The sequence below is a fragment of the Struthio camelus genome, chromosome W (assembly GCF_040807025.1).
Source record: "Struthio camelus isolate bStrCam1 chromosome W, bStrCam1.hap1, whole genome shotgun sequence".
Classification (NCBI taxonomy): domain Eukaryota; kingdom Metazoa; phylum Chordata; class Aves; order Struthioniformes; family Struthionidae; genus Struthio; species Struthio camelus.
In genome coordinates, this window is record NC_090981.1 from 45,337,765 (window position 1) to 45,363,938 (window position 26,174).

The window sequence follows — 26,174 nt, forward strand, 5'->3', positions numbered from 1 at the left end:
CCTCAAACTGAAAAATGGCTGCAGAAGGATCCTAGGTATATACTTTTGCTTGTTTGGGACTAAGAAAAATTAAAGAGTAGGGACTCCCTAATATTACCACCAGAGAGTTCTGGATAAGCTATGTATTTCAGATAAGAGACAGACATAAGATTAGCTCCTTAAAAGATCTCCATTATATCTTCAACAGGTTTCTTGGAAGTGCTATTCCTGTAAATGCTCATTAACTTGCAAGGTATTAAATAGCTGCTCACATATACAACCCAAGAATCTTAGCCATTGAAGATCTGGATTCCTGGACAGAAAGAGCTAAAATTTAGATCAACCTAAGTTTCAGGTGCAGACTCTTCTCACTCTCTAATAATTGTATTAAAAAAAAAGTAGTCCGCTTCTCCAGATAGTCATAAAACTAAATGTGCAGACAATTAAAAAAACCTCTCTACAATTTTAAAGTGAAACGTTTAAGTATAGGCCTTAATTTTTAATTATGTGGTTTACCCAACCACAACTGATGTTGTCATTCACTCATCTAACCAATTAGTGTTTCTAAAGAACGTATTTTATTTGTTTGCAATCATTTGTTATTTAAGCTATAATTTTGCTGCTTCTCAGGCAACAAATGGCTGTCTTGCATCTGGGAAATAAAACACACAAAAGGGTATTGGTGTGCTGTTTGAATACATGCAATTAGTGGTAGTTACATTCTAATTAGCATAATTAGTTTTGAAACAGTCCTCATAATAACTGTCAACATTATGTCAATTTAGCTGAAGTTAATGGCACATTTAACAAAGACACACTTACTCATTTTCAGTATTATACTATTTAAAAGGAAGAAGGAGGCAAGGCCCTTTCTGGAGAAGTAAAGCTGCTTTTCACAAACACGGAACATTCCTTATTTTTCCTTTTCAGCAATCCATCTTACAAAGCAGTGGTTTATATAATTACCACCCTCACACTTGCATAAGACCATTCTTTCTGCTAGAGTGGCAATAAAAAGCAAGTTTACGAAAATACAGACACTCACAAATTCAGTCTTTTATTGTTTTTGGCAACACTGAAAATATTTTTGTTTTTTTAAATTTCAGCAGAACTCAAGAGGTATATAGAGCGCGCCAAGTAGTAGTAAATAACGGCACTCACACTTAGACAAAACATCACTGCACTGCTTACCAGGAAAGAGCATCAGCCATTCACAAAGGCCAGTTTTACTCTTTTTCTATTTTTTGTAAATTACTAGATACTACCTACAAGTAGTCAAAGATGTTCCCAGTACATTCATGAAGAGAGGAAAAAAACCACACTTGTTTAGTAAACCAGGCAGAAGTCTAGTCATTTCACTGACACCATTCAAGTTTCCAAGAGGAGAAGAAACAACATGCCTTGGAGTGTTTACCATACCATACCATAAATGCTCATCTTCCACAATAGAAGGGACAGCTAGCCTATGCTCAGTACTTCCTATAAAAGTGAAGCTATCTTTATTGAAAGATCCACATAATAAAATGTGTTATGAACAAAAGCTTCAAATAAAACATGTAGATTCTAGCAAACCTGCCTTTTCTTAACTTAAAAGAGAAAGACAGCATACAGTAGTCATGAAATACATTGCCTTAAAAACCCTTCTGGACTATGAGAAGCCTTGTATATTTTTTGTATAAATCACAGATAAACAAAAAGAAAGACTTCATGTTCCTCAAAGTTAGGTTACCTTTTCCCCCTAAACTTACGTTCTAAGCCACAGTTGTATTTGTGTATCATGAGGCCTTAAAGGAGACTTGTATTATTAATGTTGGAGACAAAACAAAACTACAGAAGTTTTACACAATTAAATTTTGCACAAATCATTTTCCTTTCATCTACATATTTGTCATCATTTATTGTAGAGGTGCCTTGTGTTCAGGCTTCTACAGTTTTTATGTATGTAGCTATCTAGCAAAAGTTAAAAACAGTAACTTCACTCAATCCATGCCACTCAAAGAGGCAAGAATATCTTTCTGTCTACAAAAATGTAAGTAATTACTCAGGCAGCTTAAGACTCATTATCATTACTTTAAGCACATCAGCTTATTGCAATGAAATATTAACAAAAACTTACTCATTTCAGTTTATTTTGAAATACTTTCCTAAAAATCTAATAGCAGTAATAAAAATGGACACATCAATACAGTAAGCAGCCATGCTATTTGTAGATACTGGGAGGAAGGGGACAGGGAGAGGAGACTTGCTTTGAAACTTTGGACATCAAATGAGGCAACAACTCTCAGTTAACTCCATGGGCCGCTTCAGTAGAAAAGGACCGCTTCCAGGGGCCCATTCATCCTACCCTGATATAGATGCCTGAAGTCAGGCAAGATGACAGTCATCCTATGAGGCAAGAAAGTCAGATAAGTTAACTCTACCGTAACTTCCGTAAGCTCCCTCAAACGCTTGGTGCTGAGACAGATGTTCTGAATTGCCTTCTAGGAGCACATATTTTTCACCACTGACTACAGAGGGAAAGTACCAACACCCTGAGAGAATATTCCTAAGCAGAATTTTTCACACCTCAGCTTCACCTTTCTATTTACTGTTGAAGATATAGAATATCTTTTTCTTAACGTTTCTAAACCCACGTTAATATTCATTCTGGACTCCCAGTGGTCTTCTTGACCACCACAGAATCCATCTGTCACGGCTGGCACAACATGCTCCTGTCAAAAGTGGAAGAATGACAAGACTATTACATTACTACTTCCGAATTAAGGACCCCCCACAAATCCAATGCCCTGTCCCCTTCATCTGAAAATAAGCCATCCCCACATACACTTTTAGCATGCTTACATGGTTCTATAAGGAAACCATATTTTTCCATCTGTAGTCAAAATATCTATCTTGCAAGGCTGAACTATGGATAGCTATTGATCTCAATCCAAAGCAACACCTGAGGCCATTTTTTAATCAATATTTCTCCCATAACCCGCTTTAAAATCTATATTGCCCCATAGAAAGGATTTACATCTGTGTCACAGTAATTGATCTAAACAAGTTTTAGAAGTTATTGACAGAGGGAGGGGAAAAAAAATAGGTCTTTTGTATTCCATCTGCAATTCCACTAAGTTCCAGTACGCATCTTCGAGCTGCTTTCATTCTTGCGTATCCTGACTCTCAACAACCACAGCTTAGAGTCAAGTCCATCAACCCCAGAAGAACAACCAGTCCTAGTAGAGGAACAAAGTAATGGCCTAAAATTTTTTAAAGTGAGTAAGATGATATGTTTGAAATTATTTCAACTCAGACTGCAAACAGCCACATAGAAATTCTTCATACAAATCTCTTATATGTAAGGCCAAACTTTCTTGTGAATGCAATTAAAACTCCCATCATGAGAAACTGATAAGCCTCCACAGTCCAATCCTGCCAAGAAACAGAGTAAAACAAAGCAAAACAAAGAGAGTGGGGAAGAAGTAATCATGAGCCTAGTTTATGGTCCTTTTTTAGCAAAGCCACATTTTGTCAGAAGCCTGACAGCAAAGTATTTGGCAAAGCAAGTTTTAGAAGAGCTCTCCACATGTGACAATATGATATTAGGCTGCTTACCAGGCAAGTCTGACTGTGTGCAAGGTGGAGGTGCGGGTTCCTCATAAAAGTATTTATTTCTTATCAGAACTGCTTGGATGTGCTGAATAGAAGGCTCTCCTCTGCATTTGCAATGCTTAAAAAAAAGTTGCAGTCGAGTACAGATAAAAGATGTGGACAGACACAAAGAAGTCAAAATGACAAATACGCCATAAACCTCAATAGGTGACTTTACCTTAAGGAAGTATGATTCACTGAATTTTTCATTAGCTTTCTGTTTTATGATAATTTAAAATCTTTTTGTCAGCGTGCTGCTGAATCTTGTTCTTACTATAGTTTAAAGTGTTACACCAAAAGCACAACATTGCTAGCAGCATGACATCCAAGAGTTATGCTTGCAGAAAGAGATAATCAAATAGCAACACAGCACTTTTTTTTTTGTGGAACGATCATTAGAAGAATATACAAGTTTTTTCCCCTCCTCCCCAGGTAGAGAAAAGGAGGAAAAACATACGGTTCTGATGAAGATGAAAATTGATTTCTGAATGCTTATCTACATCATTTAGTGATCATCATTATCTACATTATCTTTATCATTTTAACCATACATAATCTCAAAATATCTCCTTCACAATGAACTGTTGTTTTTCCTAACAAACTGGAAAACAAAACACAAGTTATAACTAGTTGTCTGGAAAACATTTGGGCACAAAACATACAACTTCCAAAATAATCAAGCATTTGCAGTAAGGATCAAATCTGATATACCACATCTGTGCCAAAGAGCCACAAATAATTAACAATACCATTAAGCAGAAATCACAGTTACATTTGTAAGTCCAGATTTTGGGCTCTTCATAATAAAATGCTATTTCAGTTAGATTCACATAGAAACTAGCCATCTACATGCCCATATGATACTAAAAGTCGGCACGTTGGATCATAGTTCTTTCTGACCTGAAGGCTGCGTATTAGAACAAGCTTTCCATGGAAGCTACACATGAATCAGCAAAATTTTAACCAGTCAAAAGGTAGGAGAGGGGGCATCATTCCTAGCACTTTTCTGCTTTTTCAATCAACATTAAATATATTCATTAAGCCCTTTTCTGAAGAAAAGTATAGGACAGTATATAGAGGTCTTGCATTAAAATGCCAAGACTTCATATGATCTTAGTGCACAGAAGACAAAGCAGTGGAATGGATTCTTGAAAACAAAAAATTGAAAGTTCAAGAGTATGATGTATATCTTCCCTGCCCCCTCTCCTTATCACTTTATTCAAAAGACTTAATTAAGCTCCTGCTTCATGCCCATGCTCTCCTGACAGCAGAGTCCCGCAGAAAGTGGAAACAAAGAAGTTGATAGAGAAGAATGCCCAAGAGAAAGGCCGGCTGCCTTCTACTGCTGTCTTAAAAAGCATACCTTTTTTTTCTTTTTTTAGGAAAGAAATTATTTAAATACAAATAGCTATATTAATGCTTCATTCAGCTAAGATGTTATGCAAAACTCAGTAATGCAATTCAGAGTTGCTGCTACCATTAAATGTCATTCAGCCATGCTCAACATATTAAGTAATGCTGTATGCAGAAATGCCCTACGGTTATGTGAAAGATGTGGCTTAAGAAGGAGAAGCCGGTCTGGAAACAAACTGTGGTTTGATCCTCATCCCCACACCAATTCTGAAATCATGGAGATGCAATAGATTTTTTCTGTATACGCCTAGCTTTGAAAAGAATTACTCACCAAACTAGCAGTAAGTGAAGGTGCTGACTGTCCAAGTGCTTGGCTGCGCATGCGAATAAGATTAGAGGTTTCTGCAGGTTGCCATAGCTGTTGTCCAATTGCATTAGGAAGCAGGTACCTGCCTGTCAAGTTAAGAAAGAGTACATTAAAATATTAGATGTTACAGACAAGGTAATGTAATGGACAAAGTTTACTGTAAGGTAAAGCTCTTACCTATATTTTTGGTTTCTCAGGTAGGCATCCACCATTCTACAATGTTGGCTCCTTTCACTATAGCCCTGATCAGAGGGGATTCCATCAAAACGGAATTTTTACAGTTCACTTTTTCTTACTCAAACTCACTTAATATTCTCACAGCTGTACCTTCCCTCTACCCTGAATCATAACTAATGCAACAACAGATGCAAACATCCAGAATGGTGGGTCTGAACCAAAGAAACCTAGATTCTGAAATATAGCAAAAAACTATATGTGAGGCTTTTTTTGTGCAAATGCATTATTCCAAACCTTGTATGCAATACAGTTTACATTTTTGTATCAAAGAACTCCAATAAGCCATATCTCCTTCAAGATTCACATTAACTTAAAAACTCAGCACTCCTTATCAACCATGGTAATCTAATAAGGTTATGTTAAAATCTCTACAGAGAGCACATCCCTTTTGTTTTAAGGGAAGGGACTGAAATACACCTGATGAAGGGAGAAGCGGTTCCAGTGATAAAGGTCTTTGCTGTAGAAAACAACCATACATTCTCTTGCCCTGATCACATCCTCCCAGAAGACAGAATCCTAACTAGAAGGACTAGGAATGTCAAGGGAGATACAAAGATTGTCGCTGCCTCTTCCACTACAACATTTAGAGGGCAATAACGGAAGCTAGGAGGAGACAGTTTCAAAAAAGGAGACGATTTTTCATACACAGATAACGGGTCTGCAGAACTCCTTACTAAAGGAAGATTAAAAACTTATGTTCCCAAAGAGAGGCTGAAAAAGTTTATAGCAAAGAGAACTATTGGTAGTATAGGAGTACTAATTATGGAGAAGCCACCTCTGGTTCAGGAAGTCCCTGAACTGCAAAACAGAAGCAGAAGGAATAGTCAGGGAAATTTATTAAGAGCACAGGCATGTAATGATACGGTTTCTTTTTGTTTACTTTCAGCCACTCTCAGAGACAAGATACTGGGCTAGTCACTGCTCTTATTGCGCATGTCCACCCTCAGTTCTCAGTTACCTCTGAAAACTGCATTAGTGAGAGAATCACCCTACCCAGACAATTGACATCTTTTCTCAGAAAACCAACAGGCTGATGCAGAGACTGCAAATGAAAGCTCCAAAAAGACAATTCAGAAAAATATATATTTTTGAAACAAATTATATTCAAAAATCACAATTTGAGATTTTGATTGATCAGCTCAGATGTAAGTCATCTTCGAAACCACACATACTAAACATTTGTTTCCTGAAATGAGACCAGTTCTCATTTCATTAACCTTGTCACCTCAAGGAACCACAGAGTGGGTATGCACATGACCCACTGATACAGGATTGTACCCTTTTAACTGGGTACTGGTTTGCCAGGAGATCCAAGTACTTAGCTTCACAAGCTTATTTTTAACAGCAAATCCACAGAGCACTTCCATGGCCTCTGGAAACTTCTTTAGGAGCTAGAGAGTTCCCAAGCAACAGCACAGAACAGACTTTTTAAAACATCTCAGTTAGTCTTTAGAACATGGTATTGTTCTCTAATATACTGGCAACGCAGAGCTCGTAGACATTTTTCACCCAATTTGCTAACAGCTTGCTGCAGACTCAAAGAAAGATGTACAATAAAGCTGTACTGCCCAGTTATGCAGGGTATAACATTCTCCAAAACTGGAAAAATTGAACTAGTTTCCCAGCTGCTCTCTGCCAGCCTCTACCAAACCCTGATTACCTTTTCACATGCGCTGCCAGCATCCTCCACTAAATGGAAGCTATAAAATGCTCAAGGTATTGATTGCAATGCCACATATTTGATATTCCCTTCATGTTAATCCTGGAATGACACAGACAATGACATAGCCAGTGACATATGCAGTCAGCTACAGCTTATTTATCACCTTGAAGAGAGAATACCTTCTCATCCAGTGGGAAAAAACAGTTTATTCACTTCTTTATTTTTAAGTCACACACACTTTCCATTTAAACAGATTTTTCATTTCCACTTCAAAAAAGGTCTGTTCATTTTCTTTAGTTGCTTCTTTGCCTTGTCTCCAGAGAGTCAATGGAGAGACAAGGCTCTCAGGATGAAATCAGAAGTCTACTACTGCTCAGACCCACATTACAAAAGACTCTCAGGCTACCAAAAAAAAAAAAAAAAAAAAAAAAAAAAAGAGTGAGAATCTGCAAGAAAGTTCCTGAAATTCCATCAGAGTCAACACAGCTCCAAACAAAACCTCCTATCGCCAGCAGTAACACTAGTAAAATGCTTTACCAATCAATGCCTTTTTTGTTTGTTGGTCAAGTGGATATACTTTACACACACACACTTACTAGAAACTCCATATTAATCCACCTTGGAAGTCACCAGGAAAATCATGCTGAACAATTTGCAACTTGATTTCCCCATACCATACTCTTAAACACATTGTATCACCATAGGAATCAATGCTTTTCCTGAAAAGCTACATACTTTTCCTCCGATCTGAAGAACAAAATAAAGCAGACCTGCTTGCTGGCACTCTAGTTCCAAAGTTTGTTCTAAAAGTGGGGAGAGCACTGTTCTTGGTTAACCAACGCACTTTACAGAATGGGTTTGAAACTGTTCTAGAAATTCACTGTCAGTGACAAGAACTTTTCCAGACTGCACTAGTTTTCAGTTTAGATTGAAATCCCATTGAGCTTCCCAAACAAGCATTGAAGACAATTATTTAGATTTTGTTCAAAAAAGAATCTAGTTTTGTTTAGATTTGGACCCCTAGCCCAAAAGGTTTAATTAACAAGTCAGTGAGGTCTGGAAAGAGAAGAATAGATAAGAAATAAGTGCCATTATTATTGGTCGTATCTACTTTTTATTTGAAATGGGAGCCAGACCCAAAACACAGAGAGCTGGTATTGCAATTCCTACTCATGTAAGTCTCTTAGTAGAGCGGAGCACTCGATATCTTAAAACGCACAGCTCTGTGCTGACATAAAACATCTCTCAGTTAACTTTACTCTTTGTCCTTTACAGTCAGCTATATTTTATTCAGTTTTTACTCAAACATATGCAGGAAATTCTATGATGTTTTGATACAGAGGCTAGACCTAGTGTTCATCACACAAGAGAAGTTTGTGCTAAGCCCTTCCTTCAACATTAAGGGCTTTGTCTGACTAACTAGAGAACAGAGCAGATAAAGTGCAGACACCAGCCCTGAGTTAAAGAACTCATTTGATTTTCCACTCTTTTCTTGCATGAGTAGCCTCTAGAAATATTTAATGTTGGAGGGCCTGTGGTGTAGCTAATTAGACAGCATGATCAAAATTACCAAGAGAAATGTGAGCATGTGTGATGATAGAATAATTTCTCTTCTAACCCTTACCCCCAGACAGGAGCCTTGTTGGCACAGCAGATTTCACAACATACTGAACTTAAGGCAAGTTCAGTAGACTGCCTAGGACTCTAGTTATTTGTGCGATAGTACATTCATCAATAGTTTTAAACACAGAAATTGCATATAGTAAAAATGCTTTCTATGCAAGCAAAAATAGCAATGGCATATACAGAAAGATGGTAGCAGATATAAAACTCTTATCCAGGAACACCATTAACCTTCCTGCAGAGAGATACTATCAGGAGAATAGCAATTATTTATTATATATTACATTATTATATTACCAACAAGAAAGTGAGTTACAGCAAGATACCCTGACAATGACAACTGTACTCTTAATATTATATTTCTTAAAATAAGAAAAGCTAGACATACTGTACAGAAAAAAATTAGACTTTTTTCCTTTCCAAACACAAATGGAACATCAACGTTCCTTACAGGAAAAAAAAAAAAAAAACTTCCAAAATTCAATCAGTTCTCTTTGAGAGATTAGGATGCCACTGCGTTAAACCATTACACATGGGAACAGTCCCTGCCCACAATGAAATAGTCAACAAGTCTCCTTGGATGCCCCCCATATAAAATTCAATAATCCCCTCACTTCCAGGTTATCCACTCCTACTGCTTCTTGTCCCCAGTACCCTCAAAAACATCCCAAAGCAAAAAGTGTCCCCAAGGACACTTTTTCCTGATATAGTTTCATTCATAACTGTATGCGTTATTTTTTTGCTTTTATATTTCTGCCGTTTGTCTTTAATAAAGCCCTAGAATTTATACATTCAGACTTTCTTCACTGTTAAAAGTGATTTAAATGTCAGTTTTCGACATGAAACTTCAGCTGAATTGCACTGTTGGCTTTCATGCTGCACCCAGTTCTGCCTTCCAGTTCCAAGCTGCAAGAGACTGCTCCTCTTTTTAAGTGAGCTGACCTATGAGGGACAGAGGGTGAGGAAGACACTGCCTCAACTACACTTCATTCCTTCTATCGTAATTCAGGATTGTGGCATGTACATAGCCCAGAAACTGTGCCGGAGTCCCGGGTAACGTCCATCTAACAACAAACCGTGTTGTAATTTGATCGCTGCTTTCATCAGCTATTGATACAGATGAGTCATCTACAGCTACAGGTCCCCTACTGCTGTTCCATTCATTCCCACCACGGCCTTGGACTTTCTCCCACGTCTTCTGCAGAGGCTTTGCTGGTATCTCTGGCACCCATCCGGTGCCTGAAACCATTAAGACAGACCAAGATATTCTGGTCACGACACTGTTTGTTACCAATACCATATCTTTCCATGTCAGAATGCAATCCTCATTAGTCCAGCATATTTATCAAAACACTTTTCAATGAAACGTGACTTAAGTCAATTACATAACGGTAATTACTTAGCATTACTTAATGGTATTATGTAATAGTAATGTTGGTGGACATAGGGAACGCATCACTGGAGTTCATAGTGTCACCTTCCCCTTGAATTTCCCTATCATATTGATCTTCCTTCATAATTAATATTTCTAGAAAATTCAGAAGGAAACTTTGTTGCTATTTCTTGTTTCTGTTGTGTCCAATGTGTACATATTGTGGTACGCTTTCCTGTGTAAAAGGCCTCAAAAGGACTTATAAACCAGATACCCTTCTGCAAAGATCAGTCACAGAAGGTGGGCTTTATTTTATTCTCATTAATTCTAAAAATCTTTCCTACTGTTGAAGTATTACTCTCCTCTTCTCTCCCTCCAAAGTCCATATGCTAATGGAGTCACTCAAAATAACTAAATGGAAAGAAAATGAGAGCTTATATCTAATACCTATAAATCCTTACGTTTTAGCTCAAATTTGGGAAACACTTGCCTTAAATTTTCAGTAGTTTTATATTTTAAAAGTTTTATACAATAGAGAGAAACCTCTGGCATACATATGAAGTTTTTGCCATTACAAAGGTACCTAGGCTAGAGGAGATTCTGCTATGCAATTAGTCAAGTTATAAGAATAAATATAGAGGAAGCATCCCAAAAAGAGAAAAAAAAAATTTGAGGAAAGTATTAAAGCAGTTCTCCATTCCACAATTGGAAATGAAAAACAGGTATGTACTTTGCTAATATTCAGGCACATGTATTGGGGCTGATATTAGCCACGGACACAATTAGCCCAGAATGGAAGCTGTGCATACAACTGTAACATCCCACAAACTGAATGAAGCAAGCATCAGAGTGTTTCTTGCAGCTGCTGTGAAGTAGCAGCCTTCACATGAGCCTCTTGCCATCCTGTCCTTAGGGGGTAGTGGGAAGGAGTAAGAGAAATCCAAGTAGTAATTGATTTATCAAAACAAGGAAGTAAAATCAGTATACATACTTATGACATGCATGCAGATGATTTGAAACAACTCAGAAAACTAGATTCTTCTCCCTACCACTCCGAAGTCAAAAAAACCTGATTCTCGCTCAAGAACTGATGTCTGTGGTACACAGATGCACCAAGGACGAGCTGGCTGGTGCGCTCCCTCCAGAGCGCTCTCTGGGGAGCCCTTTGAGTACCAGCTAGCTGAGAAAAGCTCAGCAAGAACCAGGCTGGGTGCAAGAAGGAACTGAACCCTCCTGCAGGTAGCTCTGGCTCAAAGTATATGGAAGGAAACACATTTGGGCACATTTCCTCTTCCTATTCCTTCCCCTTTTCTCCCGCAAAAGGGGACAGAACAGTCCTCGCCAGCTCTCGCTGCCAAGGGGGTAAAGCCTGAAGTCATCCTTCCTCCCCAGCTCCCTTGCCACCATCGAGCACGGCCATGGGCAGCCTGGGAGCACAAAACAGAAACCAGACCTGGAGGCAACGCACCATGGCTTTTGCTTGCACAGAGAAAAAGAGGAGAGAAAGGGCAAACTGCCTTTATAGAGGCGTACGGGGAAAAAGGGGCAGAACCTCCTATGTTAGCATCTTACCATCACATTACCCTAAAGAGCATCATGCTTTACTACTACAAATTATCTGTTCCAGATAGCCCAGCTGTAGGAAATGATGTGGAGGCTATAAATTTTAGGGTCTGTTCTCACATCAGTGCATGGGGAATTAAAGTATGCAATTCCCATTAGCATTAATAGGAACATAAAACAGTAGTGTCTGGATTAAAAGCCGTCATTAGGAAACTTTTCAATGTTGTGCCTTATTTTCTTCTAGTTACATCAACAAACTTAAGTACAATTTCAAATGGCTGCCAGCAGGCAAAAAATAAAGTTACTGTTTTATTCATGCATCATTTATTACTTAAAACTTCAAAAGAAAATTGTCATGTTATACATCACTCAGCTGCACATGGTTAAAATTAAACAATGCCAATTTCCCAGCCTGATGTAAGAGGGGAACTTCAAGCTGATCTGTCCACTAAACATAGTATTCAGTCAAGCCTACAATTACAGCTGAATCAATTATCATTTCTTCTGTTACTTTACAAGAAGTACTTATCAGAAGAAATCCTATTAAACACATAATAAATGTTTCACTTTCTGATACACTAAAAAAACCCAACTATTTAAAATGCTCTATAACAGTTTCACTTTCTAAAACTAGCTGAAGAAGTGGTATCTGGTCATGTATGAAACAAATGTGGCCCACCAACAGCAAAACTAAGACTTCGGAATTGGAACTTTTTGGTGAGATTATGGTCTAAAAAGGCAATAGAACTGTCCTAAAATTTCATCAATATGGCTTCTACCCTACTTGCCAAACTGCAGCTGGAAAAGGACACATCTAGTTTGGGATCAGAAACAAAGAAAGATGGAGGTGTAGATCTGTCAAACTGTATCCAACAAACCAAGCCTCCATTAACTAAAAAATAATTCAGAATAGAAACTGTTTATGAGTCTATTACCAAAATTAATAAATCACATAGTTATCCTTCCTTCTGGAAATACTCAGAATAGCCTATCATTTCCATACTTGCAAGAAATCATTCCTACCCCCACCTCATTGTAATACCTGAAAGACACTTAAAAGACAATACAGAACTTTGGTCATATGGAATTAATTCATACAAATTCCCCTGCTAACCTATAGTAGCTGAAGTTACATTTCAATGAATTGTTTGCAATCAGCTACTGAAGCATTCTGAAAGCAACAATATTTGCTGGTGATCCTCAATGCCTTTCAAATATCTCCAGGTTTTTTTAGATTTTCTTTTTTGGGGGGAAGTGTCATCCATACTAAAAAGGTCAACTGCAATAGCACAGTTACTCAGCTGGTGGCACTGATATCTAATTTGTAAAAACCAACTACATCCTGAAGTTACTGTTAACAGCTCTACTTCCTCACTTCCCAACTCTGCTGAAATAGAACTCAGTAAAATAAACTGCTGGAGATATCTATCAGCGAGTTTAGAGATGGCCATGTTCTGCTGCTTTCTTTTCTTCATCTTACCAACAAAGACAGCTTTTTTTCCTCATACCACTAACATGAAGCTTCAAGACTTACAGGCTGCTCTTCCATTCTACAGCAAAACCCTAACACACAGATACATACCCCTGCTTCCCCTTCACCCGTTATTTATTCCAGCTTACACCTATTCTAGAAAAACTTATTATCAGCACTGGACCCGTGAACTGTGATAACAGGAGGGAAAGACTTGGAAAAGTGAAAGTTTAGATTAAATGCACAATGCCACTAAAACCACATTAAATCAGACTACCTCTAAGGAACAATGAGATAGTTGCATTGTTCCTTCTGATATCAAAGTCAGTTTTGCAAAAGCAAGAATCCTGCACACTAAATGCTCAGAGAGATAGCTCTCATCCACAACACTGAACAGTGGCAGATTCACAACAAGGTTGTGCACAGAAAGCATCTTGTCTAATTTTACAGACTTCAGAAAATACACAGTTGCTCAGCTCAACCTCTGTACGAACTGTAACTTTGGCTAGCAGTTAATTCTCTCGACTACCAACCCCCCAGCATCTCAGCGTTTACTTTTTTTGGCTACCTACTTCATAGGAATTACAGTAAGATACAAAACAGACTTCTTTCATAGGGCTAGCAAGAAAATGCTCAGAGACTGCATTCTGGATAACAGGCATGAAGTGACATGTGGCACTCATGCTACTTTCTGTACAGTTCCCTATCAGCCCCCTTTTCGTTTCAGGTATACATTGCTGTGTCACACTATTTAAGAGCTGATCTGTAGCTATGTGCTTCCCGTAATTGTTCAGGAGTTGGGAGGGAGGGAAGAAGTTTCCTAAGAGAAAAGCCATGCTCTGTTTTCATTGGAAAACTTCTATAATTTTCATTCAAACCTTCAACCATCATTTTAAGAACTAAGCATAAAGAGGTACTTCTCCCTCTTCTCAAACGTTTCTGAGCTGCATTCAACTTACGCTAAAGCATCTCAGAGCACCCAAGTACAGCTTCCCTCACAAGCAGGGACCACTGGCTGCACAGCCTCACACTCCCCACTCCAGGAAGTCCATGGGTGAGAACACAAGACTTAAATCTCCAAGAGTACAAATAATGCAGCTGTGATGTGCAATTATAATTTATTTGTAAATACATTGGAAGACAGTTTGGCACTAACCAGCTCAGGTACTACCAACAACATGACTGCAGCCTCGCAGCACTCAGCACAGGGCAGCCAGCTGATTGCACACAAGTGTTTAACAAAGTACAGGCAAGTTCTTCCACGCGCGCTTCGACAGCTGTGCCACTACTTCCGCCCGCTAGCTCAACAGCTCTTGGGGTTTTCCTAAGGAAGCTACAACTTGAGCCTCAGGAATTAAATATGTACGCTCTTTTTCTCCCCACTTTATTTCTCCATTATGACAAGTGACTGTTTAAACAACTTTCAAGCTGCTTTTATAAAGTGCCCCTGAGAGGGTTAAACTCTGCTTCTCCACCCTTCACAATAGGCAACATGTAAATTTATCCTCTAATTAGACCCTCTACTGCTACAGTTTGCTTTGATCTCAACAACAATCAACTTTTCATGTTCTGATGATACAAGCATGATTAAGCAGCAATGGAGGAGTTAAAAGCAAAATAATGAGACAGGAATACAGTTATCCTCTGTTCTCTTCTCAGACTACATGATGCAGAATCCAGACATGTCAAAGAATATGGAAATTATCTTACTAGACATACAAAGTAGTAAAATCAGCTCTTAACTACACAGGTTGATTGAAGCCTTAAATGACAAAAAGTAGCTGACAGTGACAAGTATAACCTAACATCATCTCAACCACTAGTGCATTAAGAATCCTTTAAAAATGCGTATTTCACAGCAGAATATATTTACTTCATCTGTAGAAGACGTTTTTATACTGCATGCTTAAAAAAAAAACATTTTTCAGGGGTGTAGTTATATAATAGACTGCTTCTATCTTTTTCTGCTAAAACTGGAAAGCATTTAACACATGTGCTAAGAGTACTTCAAGGAAGCGTCTGAGGAAGGCGCTGAAAATACTCTTAAGCTATACTAGTAGTATGCGGTGATTTTGACTGAAGTGGGTTGTGCCTCCCCCGTCATCGCAGTGGTGCGTAGTTCATTGGCCGCCGAACCCTTTCTCCTCCTGAACCCAGTAACCAAATGGTTTTGGTCCCAATGCTGGGCTGTTACCCTCTCTCGGCCATTGTTGCAGAGACCTCTCAGATGGGTTCAGCCTGAAGTTTTTCTAAACAGCACAAATCCAGTCATTTCATGGCTCAGGAAGATGAAGACATTTTTGAAACATACCCTTTCTGCTGCGCATGTGTGTGCCGGGGCAGCGGGGGGGAGTGGAATCCTGACAACCAGAAAACCCACAAAATAAAGTTTCCCACTCAAACCGATGTCTTATACATCTTAGGAACAGACAAGCATGTCTTCCCCAACATCCTATCTTAATTAAGATTCTGCTGACCTATTTCCAGTTCCAGAACCCAAATAACGTGGCTGCCTTCAAACTATATCCCTAGAGGCATCTATACAATCACAAGGCTTTTTATGGAGTTGCACAAGTATAACTGGTCCCACAACTGGAAACCAGTAAACAATTTTGATACCGTAAAAAGGAAATGTTCCCTCTTTCCGCTGATCTGTGCTGCCTAGGCATCATTAATAAAAACAAAATCTATTTTTAAAATGTTATCACTAAAGTAATCACATCATTATTATGATAACCAGTTACAGGAATGGGAAGGCACCATTTCCAAAGAGGTTTCAAAGTATACTTGTGTGTACTTTTATACTCAATTTTTCACAGCCAAACTGTATCAAATATTTGACATTTTAAGATTTAATGAGCTAATCTACTTTTTCAGCAATATTGATTACACATTTTATACAGCCTAATGTTGGTGAAAATCATGGATTACTAGTGCTGCCAACTGCTCCCTCCCCCACACGAAGGGGGGCAGCCTCCCTTCACAAGTCCTGCCAGCACGTGCCAACCCATGGATAACTGAGCAGCTTGTTCTTCACGGCCCATAAAGCTGCTGATCTTTCTGCTAATTAGTGTAAGTAGAGTGGTGAATCGCTGATGTGAAAACCAGACTGAGAATTCATTTCATATCAACCATGTATTTGTTATATGGGAATAACAATCATTGCTGAGCAAACCTAAATTCAACTGATGACTTAGAGGCGGAAAGCCAATCAAAGCAAGAACGTTACAAAAGAACAAATATATATATCTCAACATTTCTTACTTTTTCACTCTTCCCTAGATAACGAAGTAACTTCATTTATGTACAGTGCTTTAGGATCTCTGGATTATAGATGCTATAAAATGAAGTCTGCACACGTTATCTCACTAGTGTTTGTACCAGTTCAATTTAAGGTTAGCAAGATAACAGCCATACCACAATTAGAGACAACTAGCCCGGCAGGAAGTGTGTTTCCAGGCAGTAATGAATAACAGGAGGCAAAATAATAAGTTCAAACTATAGGTAGCAAAGTTTTTGGTTTTTTTTTTAATTATTATTGTAACTGTGGAGCTATCAGCATAGTACAGGACACAGAGCTAAGCTGCAGTGCTCTGCAAGACCCCAACCCCTCACGGTGACACGTAACCATGCCTTGCAGGGGTAGAAAGGTATTTAGGAATTTCCAAATGTTGCATCAGAGCAACTGAGGAGACTGAACAGAGCTGCACTGCCCACCACAGTGCAAACTGAGAAACAGCGGTGGGACAAGAAAGCAAGGCCAATTCAATTTGCTTGCCTCAGTGATTCGCCAGGTTAACTCCTCCACAGTAGAAGCTCATTTAATTTCTCAGCCGTTTGCATCTTTTTTTTTTGATATGAACTCTATTTAAACATCTCTGAACACAGTAAACTAAAACCTGTAGACAATTTAAGCGAAAAACCCTCTGACTGTAGACAGCCCTTTGAAGTTAGCAGAGATCAAGAAAACCAGACAGCACAGAAAAGCAGCTTTTTAATTAACCATCTTTTCTCCTGAGCAGAAACAAGTTTTAAAGCTGCAGTCTGCACACTGTTTGAAATTGTTAAAAAGGCAACTTAAAAGCTAGGGGGGGAGGTATTTATATCCATGCACAGGTTCTCACCAAGGACAGGTGCCTCTTGCCTTGGGGAGACCCAGGTCCGACCTTGCGCTTCGCAATAGGAACTATTATGTACACGCGTGTAGGCGTGTGGCTGGTATCAGGCCGCATCCAGTAAAGTCTTTTCATTTCGAATTCAGTCTCTCTTTCTCCAAAAGCCTTCTTCCTTCCCTTCCGCAGGGATGGAGGCTAAGTAAAGCAATACTGTCACAACAATTAAGACTGAAGTGTCTCTTCAGTCAGTGACAGTAGCCTGGTATCTCCAGGAAGCAGTATTCACTTCTTGTATTGGCTGAATTTCATTTGATATCAGGGGATCCCTAGCGACTTTCAACAGCAAGCAACAGCAGATTTATTCTCCAAAGCATTGATTTAATTTTCCTCTACGTTTGAAAAGCGTTCGTTGCTTGTCACTGAAAACGTATGGTTGCTAGACCGCTTAAAACACTGCAATATAGGAAAAGACATGTGCTCCAGTTTCTTTTAAGCTGTGTATAATATAAGTCAGGTTTCTATCTTAACTTTCCTTCAAATTTCCAGACCTCCTCTCCCTTGTGCTGATTTTTCACTGGAAAGGCCTTGTACATAATTTTCAGTTTTTCTCATATCCCTATATAAAGATTTGGCAATTTATTTTAGCCAATTCACAGCAATAGGTTCCCAGTATCTGTAATCCTTCAGGTTTTGTAAGTCTCATTTTATATATTGCAACAACATAGATTTTATTTCTTCCTTTATGTCATGCATAACATTATTCCCTCTTGCAAAGCCCAAAGACTCATTTATTTGGGATCTATTGCCAGAGACAGAAACCTATCAATTTATCTCTATTAGTATTCACCTTTACAGAATTTGAAATATCAGGTTTTATATAAATGAATTAAAAATTTATTTTTAGCTTTACCATTAATACTACTTAGCACCCGTGGCTCAAATATTCTGTGTTTTTAAAAAAAAGGGAAAGTCAAAGTAACACACAAAAGACAATTAAATTTCTAACATTTTTTAAGTGAGCAACAATCATCATCAGCATAAGAATATTCTGCAAATTGTGAGCTAGGAATCTTCTCCCTTGCTTTACTTACTCCCACTTAATGTACTTAATGTGCTCCCACTTAATGTGTTTAGCAAAAGCAACATCTTTGAGTAAGACAGGTAGAGATCGTACCTTACACTATTTGAAAAATAGTGTTCTGTTTTCCAAACAGATTTCCATTGTTATATTAGTAATTAAAAGCAGGTTCAAACACAATAGAACAGAAGCTAAGAATAAAGCATGACAGTAGGCAGTATAAAGTGGTATTAAAAATCAAGTACTTTTCCAAATGATAGGTATCAAAATAAACTTTTTTTTCTTTATAGTCAGTTAGCAGCTTTTCAGAAACACTAAGTCTTGAACAGAAATTAGAGAGGAGATGGGCGAGTGGGGAAATAAACCCAAATCAAGGACATGCGTCAGATTATTCACTTTAATGCAGGGGATTTCTTTCCTTTCAGTGGTATTGTGGTACTCTATAGCAATTGTCTACCTGCAGCAGTTCACTTAAATCACTTTTTTGAATAATCCTGAAAGAATACTAAGAAATTTCTGTCAGCAGAATGACTTTGATTAATCTAATCAGCATCATGAAAGTTGTTAAGATATTTAAGCTATTTTAAGATACTAAAGCCTTAGGGTATTCAGGTTCATTTAAAGTGCATTAGTAATAAAGCAGTTAAACGTTATTGCACACTATATTTCAGAATCCTGACATGAAACCCTGCACAACATATTGTAAGCAGACAAAAAGCACATCCATTACCTTTTATAAAGGCCTCAAGCAATAACTCAAGCATAAAGACCAGAGACTCCACAGCAGCAGAGCACATGTGCTTCATTTGTTTTTGGTAAGGCTGTCCTCTCGCTCTTCCTCTGGAGGGTTTATGTGGGAAAGTTCAGATTTTAAGAGATCTCTACCCTACTTTAAATTAAAAAGCACCCACACAACTCCTGCTGAAATAACAAATGGTGTACTGGCAATTGCTAGTCCCAATAAAACACTATTTTAAAGATGTTACTAAAGACCAAACTAGTAACACTCTGTAACGCTCCAGAGAAATCAGAGTTCACCGACAGGGTTGGCAAAATTGACAAGTCAGACTAAGTCACTTACCTTTCACTAAAGGCCATACAAATTTTTAAATAATTCTTGAAATCTTCATACTACAACTCCTGATAAAAATGAAGTTGCAAGGAAAAGAACAAATCTTATCCTGCTGACGCTAAAAATCACAGTCAATGTAACATTCTGATGTAACACAAGAAGTTCCTGTAGTAGCATCTATCTTGTTTCCTTGTAAAGCCAACTTAAAGAATTAAGTTACTTAGGTTAAAAACACCCCTCCCCCCCAATACTATTTGTCATTCCTTTAGAGCATTCTAGGTTATTCTAAAGTTACTGATTACAGATGCAGAGTTATTGTAAAAGCTTCCTGGAGCAGCTTCTAGCATAAGGACAGGGAGACAAGTGAGGAGGGAAGCAAGAGAAGCAGACACTTTAAAAGCAAGAGGGAAAAGCCAGTTTTGTCCATCTCGACAACATTTTTCATCTCCAAGCAAAATCACCATTGAACAATATACAGAATTTAGAGATAGCAAACAGCCACATTTCTAGTAAATGCCATGTCAGCTTTTTGTAATCTGAACCTCAGAATCTCACCCGTCTGATTTTGACGTCAGTGAACAATCAACCTAACTTGAATAGACAAAACGAGACACAAGTCCCAAGTTTACTGCTTCCAGTAAACTTACTGGAATCTATTACCTTCATGAAGTACTTAATTTTCTGTTCATCACAACAGATCAGACTGCTAGAAATTACATATTTCATAAAATTTATAATTACCAAATTCTAGTGAATTAAAAAAAAATCTTTCTTGAAATACATACAGCAAGTTCCAGTTAAGTGTCCTAATGTTTTCACATTCATTTCACTTGCATGAAAAAAGAAGGAAGAAAAAAAGAATATTACTCATTCACTTGTTTATTCAAAAAAGTAATCTTTAGTGAATGTTGCAGCTATACAGCTCACAGGACATGATAGGACATGATCCCAATTTCAGCACATGGTATCTTTCACAGAAGCTATCAGGAGAGGAAGGGACTGCGCACTTCGCAGGAGTCTGGCCCTCTAGCTCTCTACAGACCAGAAGCCACAGTCCATAGCTAACAGCCAGCTGGTAATCACCCTTCTCCACCAGGAGAATGCCACCAGATAAATGAGGCCAAATTGCTTTTCCTTCAGCGAAAGCAAGTCTAAATGGGCCATCTGTGCACTTCAGCTTTGCTTCCTGAGGAAGCAAGATGCATGTGATCCCACAGATGAATGCATGCAAGCACATCTCAAACAACCCTTTAGCTATCAAACTAAGTCGGCCAGATAAACACTGCATTTCTGAAAATTTCAAGGAATAGGTGCTCAAGCAGAACCTGAGAATGACCTAGTAGCACCCCAAGGAAGCAGAGGTCAACTGTGAGCTCACCCCACCGGTTACGAGGGAGCCTGTGCAGGAGAGGCTTTCCGCCTCCAATGCATCTGGCATTGGATGCCTCCACCAATGCATCTGGCCATGCCACCGCTCCCAGGGCCATGGTGCCACCTGACCTCCAGGCAACGTCGCACACACCCCAAACTCACCCGTCAGAGCTCCTCCAAGGCTTCCTCTTCTGAGCTGTCTCCCATCCTCACTCAGTTGTCTTTTAAATTTAAAAGACTTTCCAGGGCCAGAAGACACCTCAGGATTGCTGGATTTCCGTAGAGGCATAGGTGGAGGGGACAATATGTGATCAAGCTGCAAAGAAACAAAGAAAAAAACCACTGTCTAAATGTTTACCTTCACTGAAAAAAAAAAGTCTGGGAAAAAAAAATGTGTTTAAAAAGAACTTAAAACTAATAAAATTGCAAATTGAAACTGACAATTTTGCAAGTGCCAGACAAAAGGTATTTTTCTTCAGTGAGCCCCTGTCTCAAGGTGCAAAGGGACTGGGCAAACCTATAGGACCTTCCATAGAACAGTCTTTCTGCAACTGTGAACCACCTGACCTTGCAACCTATGCAATCTGCTTTTGCCACAGATTTTCCTGGGCGATTTGTGCACAGCTTTATATAAGCAGTCACTAGATGGCATTGTATAATCAACAAAACGCAATCCACTGCACAGTCTAGGGAAACACCTAAATGAAAGGGAGATTTACCAACACTAGTGTAAAAATAAAATAAAAAGACCTCTATTTTTAAATTATTCTGTTTACAGAACTGGCATTCATTTATACTGACTTCAAAATAAGTGTGAATACAATTCCTCATCCTTCAAGTTCTCTTCCTCTTATCACTCCTACACAAAATTTCAGCTCTCTGGTTTCGACGTTAAAGTCTTCATATTTGATTAAATTTAGAGAAACAAAAATGAAAAACAAGTAAGTAAATAAAGGCAAAGGGAAAAAGAGTAGGAATGTGAGTAAGCAAAGTGGAAACAGTTTTACAAGTATCCTTCTTGAACTAAACTGGGGCAGTCATATGGGGTCACTATTTCGCAAATCATTCCAGGATTTTTTTTTCCCCCCCTCTCTATAATATTTAAGCCTCAATTCTTATGATACTTTTGTATGAGGTCAAGCACAACAAAGCTTCTAAGATTTTGATAGTTCACACACTGAGACGCTTCAGTCAATCTCTGTCAGCAGCATACCGACTGCTTGATCCTCTCTGTCCACAGAAAGGAAGGAGTCAAGGTCACTACAACCACTGAAGATGATGCCCTGTCAAGTCCATTTTTACTGAAAGTTAATTCCGCAGCAAAGTACTGCACACTGTGCAATGTATTTTAAATTCCATGAGTTCACATCTCCTTTGTATTTAATAATTCAGGATATTACTGTTGTAATAAGCTTCAGATTTTTTTTTAAGCTACAAGTGTTTTGCAGGTATACACCTCTAAAAGTACCAGGAAACACAGTGGTTTTTGAATCTGCTTCTTGAGCATAATAAGACTCATTCCCATTCAGGACAGACACTCAGGTGACTCATTAACACAGCACATTCCTATAGTGATTTCCTAAATCAGGAGGTTTGGGGGGCACACAGAATATTAACCATTGCTATCATTTATCACGCATGAGTTCAAGACTCACAAATAATTCCAAGAGATAAGACACCTCACGAGATGAATTTACAAATCAGTGATGTTAAAAAGGAAACGACTGACAACAGCAGGCAAAAAGGTAATGCATTTGCCTACCACCTTCTGATGAAGGAACATATTTTGAGAATCTTTGAGCAGAAGTCTAACTAAACACTCAAAAAGTTCTCAAGCAACTTAAAACTATTTACTGACTGATAGCCAGCAACAACTGCTCGAGGCTGCGTGCAGGATCATTCCAGGCACCTGGTAATGACATGATCTGATCAAGGGGTTAGGTGAGTTCTTGGTAGGAATTCATGCACTTTGAGATGTGAACTGGTTTTAACAAAGTAATGACCATATTTTAAAGCTCCTGTATTCCTTGCTCGAGGTTCAAAGATTTAAACAGAAAAATTTACTAATATCATCAGGCTCCCTGCATATTAACACTTAAGCCTAGACAAAATTTAACAGAATTAGTGTCTCCCACTGACAATGGATAAAGACTTGTGTATTCCACGACATACAGCTTGCTTACAAAATTCACTATTTACAACGGAACTGTGCTCCTCTCTCGCAGCTCTCGTTAAAGTATGCACAATTCAAAACAGAAGCTTTGAAATACAGCTATAGTACAGAGCAGCCTGGTACTGTCCAGGCTATTAGGCTGTCCACATAGCCAGCCAGTATTATTTTTGAAAGCTAAATGACAGTTTAGCTGTCAAGCCCACCAGCTCACCGTTAAAACAAACGCCCAGCTAACGCTCTCTCGCAATGCTACCCACTTTGTTGCTAAGTGACTCCACCACAACTAAACTTGCCAGTTTGATAGGTTTCAGCACTAACTTTCGGCACATGAATTCTCAGCCACACCAGCACCTTTCAGCACTGGCGCAGAAACGGACAACGAGACCTCCCACAGCCAGGCAGCGGCTCTGGGCCGACCGGGCGGAAGCTGGCAACCCCGAGGAAGCAATTTTGGCACCACGTGAAATGACTTCGCCAGAGGTCCCAACCATGGAGAATCTCCGAAATGAGACTAGGGAGGAAGGAAAGGGAGGGGAAAGAAGGGAGACATCCTTCCAACAAACATTTTTCAGAACGGATGTTCTCAATTTGAAAGTTCATGCATAAGCTTCTTTGACATAAGAAGCAGCATTTCATTCTCATGTTTCTCAAGTCCTGCATTTTTAAAGATAAGCTGAAATTCAGATTTTGTTGAAGGCAGCCAGGAGTCCACTACGTAGAGATAACAAAACAAAAATAAGCATGCTTGCATATGACAAATTAGGGACCAAAATATCACATCAATATTAGGTTGCATTGCTAAATGTTTCTTGGGGACAGGAGTTTATTTTAATATAGGAAGAGTCAAATTCAACATAGTAGACTATACTTATTTGTCAGCTGTGTTTCAGCTGGATGTAGAGAATCACGTCTCACCACATGAGGTGAACACAGCTAAAAGACATTAATATGGTCTAGACCTACAAAGAGAGAATATGGAAATATGAGATGCAACTTCATATTGTTGGCCAACTCCTGCTTTAAGGAAAGCAATTACACATAGATAAGCAAAATGTCTCTGGAAACTACTGGAAGCCTTACTTTTGCTTACAAAGGGCAAAATTACAACATGTGCAGTATATATGTAAAGGGAGTGCGTATGCTGCAACTGCTGATGTAGTAGGCAGAGAACAACCTACAGGGATGTATCCTTTAACAGCCTTGGTACAGTATCTCCGGATGCTAGGGAAATGCGAGGGAAACAGACTTCAGAAAGTAGCCAGGGTTGCAAGCTCTCCCTAAATAACATGGTGAATCACTCTCAAAGACAGACTAGTAGGCTACTCAAACCACCAGTGTGACCCCAAGGGGCTTTTGAGACAGTAATTCAGACTCCAATTCAAGCAAAAGCCTGTGCAGCAAATGAAAAGGCTTTCTGTCCTCAGCAGAACAGCCTTCCCTTCCTGCCAGGTAAGGCGTTCACACCTAAATAAGTAAAACCAACAGAGAACATTTTAATAAGTCCTGCTTCCTTGGAAAAACTCAGACGACTTTGAAGAGTATAGCATGGCACGCATTCAAATCACGCAAAATGGTTAATCCGGCCAAAATGACACACTACTACTGTTCAGTGATACAAGTTTAAAGAAATAGTAACAGCAATATCTGTTCAAGCTTCTTAACGCTTATTTGAAAGACTTCCTGGAAAACCGAATACTTTGAGAAGTTCACTTAATGTATCTCATCAGATACAGAGCGTACACTGCTGTCCCCAAGACAAGGTCAAAGCTAGTATCTTGGCAGGTTTTCTCTTGTTTGAATTATATCAGGAATATTTTAAATAATTCTCATCCCTGTGAAACACATCCAAATATCCACATCACCCTACTGATGCTTACATCATACGTACATCCTTACTGGATATTTGGATGTGTTTCAATGTTGGATGGCATACAAGCACAAAAAAAAAAAAAAAAAAAGAGGGGGGGGGTTGCTTAGTCTTGCCTTTTTTTTTTTTTAAATATATAAAGTGAAACTTACTTGACAGCAAGTTGCAAGAAATACAATAGCTATTTCCCTGCAGGCAGTTTCCAAGAGACAGACATCCACATTGTATTTTGATTTTTTGGCTATCACACACTCTGCCCGCTATCTTTTGACAGCGGTCAGGCTGCAAGCAAACACTTCTCCTCTCCACATTCTTTAAAAGAGATGTTAGTGACTCAAGAAGGAGTGATGAAAAAATGGAAGGCATTTCTTTTTCCAATTGTCTATAGAATTGTGGGGCAGGAAAAGGGAATACGAGAAATTTCAAAAAGTTACTTCATAAAGTCAGTAATTGAAAATTCCAATTTAAGACTCATAACAGATAAGGCAGTATATGAAAACAAGTGTATTTGATTGTCCTATATCTATAACACAGAGGCAGCTAAATTAGCCATTGAGTTTCTATAGAATGGTTAGAGATGTATTTTTAATCAACACACATCTCTCACCACTGGTCTTTGCTGTTAATATTCACAAGGGCATGGATATTAACTTAAGTAAAAACTTTCCCTCCCCCAGTGTTAAATACTGAATAATTTCTTCCCGACTAAGGCATTTTGAGATAGCTTGGAGCTTGCCATGTGTTTTCTAACTAGCATTTCAACTGTTCTACGATGCTCATTTCTTCAAATTCATTTTTTTAAAAGCCTGATTATATTGCAGATATGAATCTCTTATAAAAGCACTGTAAAATTTAGCAGATATAACATCTGTCACAAAATCCTATCCACCCTTCCCCCATGAACCTACAAAAAGGAATAGGTTATCAAAATATTGCTATGATAGACATTTATGCATTGATTTAAAGATTCTATACAATTATGGATGGAAATGGAGTGACAATCTCTTCCAATTCTACAGGAACTTTCTCCAGGGAACCAGGACAGAATCAATTTGTCCTCAAATCTGTAAATATACATATATACACACACACACACACACACTGAAGCTATCCATTTTCTGTGTGAATAGAATCAGTTACATTCTTCTAAAGGAAACTATTCTCACACTATAGTAGCAATAGGCTCTTAGCAGCTCACCTATTCAGCAAGGATTATCTTCGTGTTCTGAAAAATTTC

General features: G+C 38.5%; 1 protein-coding gene across 3 annotated transcripts in view; it reads right to left on the minus strand.

Moving 5' to 3' along the window:
* Positions 1–26,174, minus strand: part of LOC104146892 (microtubule-associated serine/threonine-protein kinase 4) — a 397,004-nt gene that overhangs the window by 212,310 nt on the left and 158,520 nt on the right. For all 3 annotated transcript variants that reach the window (XM_068924761.1, XM_068924760.1, XM_068924759.1), the window contains 2 exons: positions 21,060–21,213; positions 5,297–5,418 (listed from right to left, as the gene is read on the minus strand). In XM_068924761.1, the coding sequence (XP_068780862.1) occupies positions 5,297–5,418; positions 21,060–21,213 (276 nt within the window). The remainder of the gene's footprint in view (positions 1–5,296; positions 5,419–21,059; positions 21,214–26,174) is intronic.